Source organism: Setaria viridis, chromosome 3 (genome assembly GCF_005286985.2).
Source record: "Setaria viridis chromosome 3, Setaria_viridis_v4.0, whole genome shotgun sequence".
In the NCBI taxonomy this organism is placed as follows: Eukaryota; Viridiplantae; Streptophyta; class Magnoliopsida; order Poales; family Poaceae; genus Setaria; species Setaria viridis.
In genome coordinates, this window is record NC_048265.2 from 2627096 (window position 1) to 2635891 (window position 8796).

An 8796-nucleotide genomic window follows, 5' to 3' on the forward strand; every position below is an offset into this window, starting at 1 on the left:
CAGCATGCGGTTCAGTGGCATAATTTTGCTAAGAGCACTACATAAAGGCACAAATTTTCCTAAAAAAAGAGCAAAGGCATAATTTGTTGGAAAACTTATAGCCATAGATTGCTGATGATTATATTCTGATAACCGAAATGGATTCATAATATGTTGCTTTCCAAGCCGTTAGCATCAGGGGCAATTCTTTGCCCCCGCGCAAGCCGCAAATGACAATTCGTAGCACACACAAACCGCCTGAAACTTTGAGCCAATGTTGTTCAAGAAGTGCGGGTTGGTGCACCCTGCACGCAATGCAGAACAGAACGCTGCAAGCATGCGTCAGTGTCTACAGCGTGGCATCGTCGGCGTTGCAACGTTTCCTTCCTCTTGTCGGCGTTCCAGAAGACCAGAACAGAGCAGTGAGCATAGCGTTCGTGCACGATGACGCGCTGAGCTTCTAATCTAGCTCGCGGCGGCACCGGTGAGCATGAGCAGGCATTATGCAAGAACAGATATGACATTGCGACGGCAGAGCTTCATGGGCAGCAGCTTGGGCGGAGGGGCACAAAGGATCGCATGAGAGGGGTGAGGCTCTCCAATCTCTGCAGCTGCAGGACGGGACGGCTGACACCTCCTCCGTCGGCTGTGAATGGGCACGCCGCCACGCTCAGAACATCCCCACGCGCTCTTAATTCTCATTTTGTTGATACACCGTTGCATTAATAATGTTCAGAATGATAGTCCCATTTCACTTTTCACGGGAAGAGTAGTTTGTGTTCAAAAAAGATTTTTCACGGGAAGAAAAGGTTTGTGGTTTGTAGTATTCATCAGTTCAGATTCTGATCATAATGCATAATGTAGCATGCATATGAGAAGCGAGAAAAACTATCACTGCATGTTAGCGGAAGCCAAACATTTCTGAATGTTTGCAGAAATGCAGAGTGCACTGTGCACACACAGTCACACATAACTCAGAAGGAAGGAAAAGGGGGAGCAAAAATCGGTTTGAAATCAAAATAGGCTGACCACTCATTACCAGGAGCTGCACTTGCAGGATCGCCACGTGCAGTGCAGGTGAACCATGCCGGCATGCCCTGCTGCGAGTGCGAGGCTGCAGGAGGACGCCGACAGCTCCATGACAGGGACGAGTTGCGTCTGTCCCGGCATCCTCATCAGCCGCCCGGCGTGGCAGCCGGAAGCTGTCGGCGCCAGCGGCGCGCTGTCACGAATCTCCTCCCGGCGACGCTTCATGAAGCGCGAGATGCTCCTGATCTCGAATCGGGACTACTCCCCGGCGTGATTCCGACGGAGAAGCCACCATGGAGGGATCATATGTAGGAGAATCTAGCGGAGGATCACGAGAAGGCGAAGGCGAGGATCTCCGGTGAGTCCACGCCGGCGGCCGGCGGCGGACGCGAAAGCCATGGACGTGACAGATCGACGGAGGAGGACAGCAGGCGCAAATGAGGGACGAAATTGAAAAATGTCATCCGAGATAGGGGGTTTTGTGGAACTAATCGGATCGCGATCCAATTTAGGGGGCTTTATGTAAATATTTGGATCGCGGAGAATAATTGCGATCCAAATGAGGGCTATTCTGTAAAACCGCTCCCACTCCCCTCCTCCCGCCGCCCGCCGACGGCCGGCGTTGATGGTGAGCTAGTGGGCCTTCTGTGCTCGTCTCGCTGTTGTCCATCGCCAACTGCTTCTTCTTCTGCTTCCTGTTGCTCTCTTTGCGCGCCTTGTCCTTGCGACCATGGTTTGCAGCGCCGCCGACCCCGCTGCTCTCCGGCTCGCCGCCGCTGGGCACGGGCTGCTGCTTGTCCTGGTGAGGAGATCCCACATGTTGGCGCTCGCCTTGATGCCACCGCCGCCTGCTCCCGCCATCTCGCCGGTCGTCGGTCCACGTACGATCGGGGTCGCAGCAGCAACAATAAGGCACCTCCGAGGCTCCGATCATCACCTTCCTGCACGGGTACAACTGTACAAGAAGAGAAGAGGACTGATGAGCACAACAATATGACTGAAAACATGCATGGAATGAACTGTTTACAGATTCAGCATTGTTGCCATACTGGGCTTAATGGTTCCAAACTCTTTTTTGTAAATCTTTCAGGTTCGATCCACATGTTTCTCAAGGAATTATTGCTGGAGCATCACGGAAGGAGATACTGCAACAATGAATCGCCAGCGGAAGCTGATTCCTTGTCTATTCCTCACGTGTCTTCTGAAGTTGAGTTGAGAGCGGTCGTCGTCAGTTCAGTTCCGATTCCTGATCACGCTGCACAGTAATGCCTGCCCCAAGATTAATCAATCTGAAAAGGCCACCCTTCCTCATTCTTGTTTCAGTTATATACCGGTGCCTCAGGCAAGTTCTTGAAAAAAAAAAAAACTTTTCACCTGAAGAAAAGGTTCGTATTTTCGGATTCGGATCAGGTCTCCTCGGCGGCCACCTTGCAAGCGCCGACCTGATCAAGGATTCAACACAGCAGCAGGCATCGATTAGATTGTAACAGATAGATGTGGCGCACGCAGGCACATTGTAAATTCCTGACGCGCAGGCAGGAAAAGAGGGGAGGAAGGGAAGGGGAACGGATCATCCGACGCGGCGGCCAGGCCAATCCGGTTTGTCAGCTCTGCCGTACCCGCAATGAGTCACCACTTGACATGGTGGTGGCGAACTGATCTTGAACCAAAACAATCTGGGCTGCTGGCAAATGGTTGCGCAATGGTCCACGATACATGACCTCCCGTTCCTCACGCCGCGCCGGTCCTCTTGAGGAACGTGAGCATGCGTCAGCGTCTGCAGCGGCAGCACAGGGGACGTTGCAACGTTTCCTTCCCGGCGTTGCAGAACAGAACAGGTGCCAGCCGTCGGGCCGGCGCGGCGGGCGACGACGGATGGCATGAGAGGCCGAGGTGAGGAGGCTGTCCGGCTCCGGTATCTGAAGCTGCAGGACCTACACGGAATGGATGACACAGCCTGCATCGGCTGTGAATGCGCACGCTCAGAACACCCCATACGCCCCGGCCGCCGCCTTCATCGGACTCGACGCGAACTCCTCCTCTCACGGAGCACGGACACGGCCGCACGGTCCCTGGCATGAGGAATTTGTAACCTTCGTTCTCCCTCTCCGACCGTGAACGGTCGAACAGGTCCCGGCCTCTTACGACGCACCGCGATCCCTCCGGCCGGTCGGGGAAGGGCACGGCCGCCCATCACGATACCGCCGCTGGCCGGGCGTCCCGTGGGACCTGCCGGAGGCCTCCAGCATGGCGAACGAGACGGCTCCAGGGGCGGAGCGGCCGGAACGCGGCGGCGCGGCGGTGGGACGGCGGTCCCGGGGGTGGACGGTAAATGAAATACCGTCCACCCCTGGGTGGTTCTCAGCCGTCGGATCGCACATCTACGGACCATATTAGCGTCCGGGGTAATTACAAGGGAGCACGGAGCACCACACCTCCTCCCTTCCAGGTCGCACCGCACCGTGTTGGCGTTCGGCGGGCCGTCTCCCGCCAAGCGGAAGCTTCTAGAACCTTCGCGGCGAGATGGTGCTGCTGCACGTGAAGTCGGCGGCGCCCGCCGCCTCCTCGTCGTCGCCGGACGCAGACGAGGGGACGGAGTTCCTGTACGAGTGCGCCGCCTCCGCGGCCGTCGCCGACGTCGCTGTCGCCATCGGCGCGCTCGCCGGCCTCCAGACCCGCCTCCTCTCCCTCTGCCGCCGACTCCGAGGTGAGGGACTTTACGCAGACCCCGTCGTCTTAGCTCTCGTCTTGGGGACGCGGATCGAAAAGTACTGACGCGGCGTGGCTGCTTCTGCGATCTGCAGCGAGGTGTGCGGATGCTGGTGCGGGTGCGACTGGCGAGCTCGAGAGGGCGCTAGACGAGGCCGAGGCCTACGCCTCCAAGGTCAGCATTCCCCTCGCACTTTTCTCCCACACTTCGACTCGATAATTTATGCTTAGTTTGATACGGGGTCACTTGAATCAGATGGTAACTGCGTTGCTTGATTTTTCAACCTGTTTCTTAGAAGTTGGAATTGGATGAAACTATTGCAGCTTGTGCATTTGGTAGTTCAAGTATGTGTTATATTGTTGGAAAGAGTACACTAGACTTGACGAGTGAACTCCATACAGCCAATGGAGCATACAGTACTGCTCGCTGCTTCAGTCGCTGACAAAATGAAATGTGTGCTAATTTTACTGGTGGGGTACCATAAAAATGTGTTGCTGGGTTCAGTGCTGCTATGCTTGAGGCCAATTCCATTTTTTTTTGTAGTTACAAAAATTGAAAAAAATAAGTGACATGTCCATTTCAGGAGCTGAGTCACATTCAGTATTCCTTTCAAAAAAGAATGTTCTATTCAGTATTTTCGTCATATAAACTGTTCTGTATCTCTGAAAGGTAATAATTTTAGATTGGGAAAAGAAAGCATAGGCCTTTTGTTTATCATTTTCTTAAACAATGCCATGTGCAAGTAATTTGTAACTTGTACGCATGATATGCGATTTCAATCAAATTTAACAAATGCACAGTGGAGAAGATAAACTTTCAGAGCCTGCATACTGAACGTGAACGAGAGTTTGACAGGTCTCTGAATTTTCCTACAGGAGCAAGTGCAGCATAACAGATTCCTGTCCCCTCGTGCTCTAAGGGAACATATCAAGAATATTGAGAAGAAATGTGCTTCTGCTCTACAAGAACCTCCAGAGGCATTGAGTCTGCAAGAATCATCATCAGGTAACACATGTGTTTGCAATTTTTTCTAAGATTAAAAAAGAACATGCACATCCAATAGTTCAGCATCAAAGTTGAATTTATCAATTCATTGGTTGTTCTTCCTTTTTTGTAGCTTTGCTTTACCTGTATTTGAACCCTTCATGAAGTGCATTAACCTTGATATTAGTTCCAGCATCCAAATAAAAAAACTTCTTCGATGAGGAACAGTTGCATTGAATGGCCTCTACTTATGATGAATTATATCTTCTATGCGATTCTCAGACAACAAGCATGAGAGGATACAGCTTTGGTGGGCTGGAAAAGAGTTAGCCATGGACCACAAGCTATGCGACTATATTGGTGTTAATGATAAAACAAAGGTAACATTGCATCCACAGTGCAAGAATGATTGCTTCACTTAGTTATTGTCTTTTACATTTTCGCAATCTATGCAGATTGTCGTCAAGCTAACGCAAGCTCATGATGAGCGTTAATTGTGCTTCTGACCCTACAATGCGATCCCAGTGTTGGTTACCTCTTGGATAGTATGTGCAGGCAGTCCCTGTAAGATAACATTTGATTTTCATGAGCAACCATCATTTCATCCGTGTTAACTGAAAATATGTATAAATGCTTGACAACTATAGCAATAACTTGTACGATTTACCATCGCAGAGTTTGGTTCCTTATGTGTGCTATGTGCCAGTTATCCCCTTCTAAAATGTTTTAAAATTAGCATGAGCTAGTGTCCTGTTCATCTGCAGCACTTCCAAGTATAACTGACAACAAACACCATAATACCTATGGAGTTTGCTTGTGATGACTTCATCCACACGATTTAAAGATGCTTCCTAATGCAAGTATGCGGAAGTTGCTAAATAGGAAAATGGTTCGTGCATTGCTCTTTAATTTTGTTATACTTTGGGTCAAGATGTTTACTTTGATTGATGGAATACTGTGTGTTAGAGCCCAAATTACTCAGGTTTGCCTCCTTGCACAAACTTAGAGGTGCATATTAATGGCTGGGTGCAATCATGCGAATCACTTCGAAGCTGTTTTTTCCTTTGGAGGGAGATGATGTTGAATTCAACAGCAGGAATGGAACTCAGATTACTTTAACGGACAAAGTCACATCCTGCCCACGACATAAAGTAAGAACATCAAACCACCTAGGGCTTAACCAATGCGCACACTTAAGCTCATATTAGAGATCTGAATCTAGCCATTATTTAATAGGAAATTAGGAGGGACATTGTTAAACACAATGGTCTCCCATTCACATTATGTACCAGGTAGGCTGTAGATTGGGGTCGGTGAAAGCTTGACTTCAGAGTTTGTTTTCTGTATGGAGAACTGGAACCTAAGAATATGTTACCAGCGACAGCTTGTTAGTAGTATTTGTAGGTTTCTAACTGTAAAGGAGACACTGGAAGATCATTCGATCTCTTATTCTATTATATCCCATCAAATTAGTGAATAGTATAATACAGTTATTTTGCGATATAGTTTGTCACTCTTGATGATGTTCTTATTTGATTCTGTTTTTTGGGGGACAAACTAGAGAGTCGTGCTGAGAAAAGTAATCCAGCCTGTCTAGCGTTGCAGCCTAGAAATGGGGCACCTGTGTTTCATCGGGCTCAACTTTGGCTGCTGTATACTTGTATTCAGTTATATACCGAGGCTTGTTTGTCCTCTTATGCATGTCTCCTAATTTCCCAAGAATAAACACTCACTGCAGAGCAAAAGGTGTGCTAACCTCATTTGGGTATCTGGTTTTCTATGTCAGTAGATGACTTTACCCCCACTGACTACAGTCAGCTTGCAGACAGATAAAGATGGTTGTTGCATCTCTTTAAACCCTGGACAAATTTTAACACAATCACATCATTTTTTAAGAAAAATCCTTGATTATGGCATCAGTGAAGATTTTGTTTCATCGATCTCCTGTTTATTTCTGGATGGTTATTTTAGAAGGGAAATCTTCCTGGATGACCAGCTTTTGAGAATCCAGACTACTTTTGAGTTCCTGCAACAGACCACCCAGCTTCACAATGTGAAAACTTGCACGTGACATTTGGTCGGGTCGGCAGCTGAAAGGAATTCTTGTGCTTTGGTTGAAGAACCGGCAAATGTTCCCCGTGGGAACCAGCACTGTTTGGTGTCATCGCCAGGCAATGGTTTTGGCGTGTCTCACCAAGGATAAACCCTGTCCAGATTACTTTAAACTAGCCTACTGTTGAGTTTTGGAGCCACCTCCTAACAAAATTTTATGAAAATATTCTGATGTTTGGCAGCTTGGATCCAGGAATCAAACAAACGAAGAAGTTGGTGCCTCTCCTGCCTGCATGCTACAGGTGGAATCCTTTTCGTCAGATTTCTTGTCTTTTCATGGTAGAAGAAAAATGGATTTGTACTTGGTATTTTTCTCTCTAATAGTTTGCTATGTAGCATGAAACTTTGATGCCTACCCTGCTGCCATGCTGCTGTATTTCTGCAAACAAATAAAATACAGTACAGTACCATACCTTGGTCGATTTGTTCAGGGAAACGCCTGTCTGTTACTGTATGCATTTTTTAAACTCCCATCTTTGACCTGCCAGTCAAACCATCTTCTGCTCTTTCTGGCGTCTACTGCAATGCTCCAAGATGGTAGCAGGAAATCCAATGCTCTTCTGCTCCATCTGCCAACTTCTTGGTCCTGGTCTTGCAAAAGTTTTTTTAGTTAACAATGGTCAATTCGTGGCCAACTTTGATGTCTAACTGCACATTTGCCCTGTTTTTCAGCTTGTTAGGAATCAAAATAAATGCACTATGCAATTGTCCATCTTTTGAACAATTGGGTAGCCCTATGGCCGCTTGGCCCATTTCTGAATTTGCTCTGCATTCGATCTGAGGACTTGCTTCATGTTCATGTCTAAAAGACAACAGTCATGCTCCATGATCATGACCTAGTTATTCGCTAAGGATGCACACGAACCAAAGTGGTGCTGCCAGTGCCAGTACACCAGGCTTTTGCCGCTTTTTCCAGTTTGTTGTGATTGCAAATCTCTCTCATTCACCTTTCTTCTCCCTCATCCTGAACACCAGAAACAGAAAGGTGAAACCTTTTTTCAGTGGCTGGCCACTTTTAACAGGGCCAGCTCTCTTGCCTTTTCCTCATCTCCTCTGAGAAGATTCTTTGGTTTGTTACGTTGTTGCAGGCTGATGGTTTGCCCCATTCCGTCCATCCATATGGTGGTGCTGTGCTGCCGTTGCTCAAGCCTGTGGCTGTGTCTTTTGAGTTTTGACAGTAGCCACTCGCACATGCACAAGGATGGATGGATGGTGAAGGAATCTTTGGGGTTTGTATTGCGCTCTGTTCTCTGACCCTTTCTGTGGCTCGTCTGTGCCCGTGCTCATGATCCGGGCCTCTTGTGCTTGTTGGATTGTTTGCATGACCCATCCCAATCAGATCAGAAGACAAGCCATGGTGGGGGAGGAGAGCTGTGAGCTGAGAACTGGTGATCATTCAGCTCAAAGGTGCTCGCCTTTTCAGTGCCCAATACTACTGGTTTGTAGCTGTTCCAGGCAACCCCCCCCCCCCCCCCCCCCCCAACCAAAAAAAAAAAAACAAAAACAAAAAGGTGCACCTCCAATTCACAAGAAATGGTGAATCTAACAAGAGCACAAACATTCAAATGGTTTGGCTTCTTTTAGAAAGAAAAAGGGAAAAGAAAACAGTCAAATGCGCATTCCTAATCTATTGCAGGTTTGCCTAACACTCCTTTCCTTTTGCTGATCTGTTTGTGGACTGCATCATTTGGAGGATCTGATGGGACCATAATCTTGTCTGGCAGAGTTCCTTGAAAGCATCATGTTGGCAAAAGCCCAAGCATCCGCAAACGATTTTATGGAGTACACCGACTCTTCCAAAGCTTTGTTTCGAAGCCAAGGGAACGGGGAGATCATCTCAGAGGTGCGCCGTAGCGTGGAAGAAGATGGCAATGGCGTAGCTGGTAGTGGTACGTGCAGAGAGCTCTGCTTTTGCAGTTAATACGCAGTTAAGCTTGGAGAGCTTGAGTGCTCTACACTCTTCAGAGTAGAGACTACAGAGG

At 48.3% G+C, this 8796-nt stretch overlaps 1 protein-coding gene across 1 annotated transcript; it reads left to right on the forward strand.

The window, feature by feature from the left end:
• Window positions 1-3437: 3437 nt before the first annotated feature.
• LOC117850709 (uncharacterized) lies at window positions 3438-5376 on the forward strand. Its single transcript, XM_034732568.2, has 5 exons — window positions 3438-3715; window positions 3813-3892; window positions 4594-4723; window positions 4985-5082; window positions 5158-5376. Exons 1-5 carry the CDS (start codon window positions 3532-3534, stop codon window positions 5194-5196), a joined length of 531 nt encoding a protein of 176 aa, XP_034588459.1. The 5' UTR covers window positions 3438-3531; the 3' UTR covers window positions 5197-5376.
• The last annotated feature ends 3420 nt before the right edge of the window (window positions 5377-8796 follow it).

Coding starts and splice junctions, on each gene's coding strand:
- LOC117850709 (XM_034732568.2), top strand. CDS start 3,532: ATGGTGCTGCTGCACGTGAAGTCGGCGGCGCCCGCCGCCTCCTCGTCG. Junction 3,716..3,812: donor CCTCTGCCGCCGACTCCGAG/GTGAGGGACTTT, acceptor TGCGATCTGCAG/CGAGGTGTGCGGATGCTGGT. Junction 5,083..5,157: donor GTGTTAATGATAAAACAAAG/GTAACATTGCAT, acceptor CAATCTATGCAG/ATTGTCGTCAAGCTAACGCA.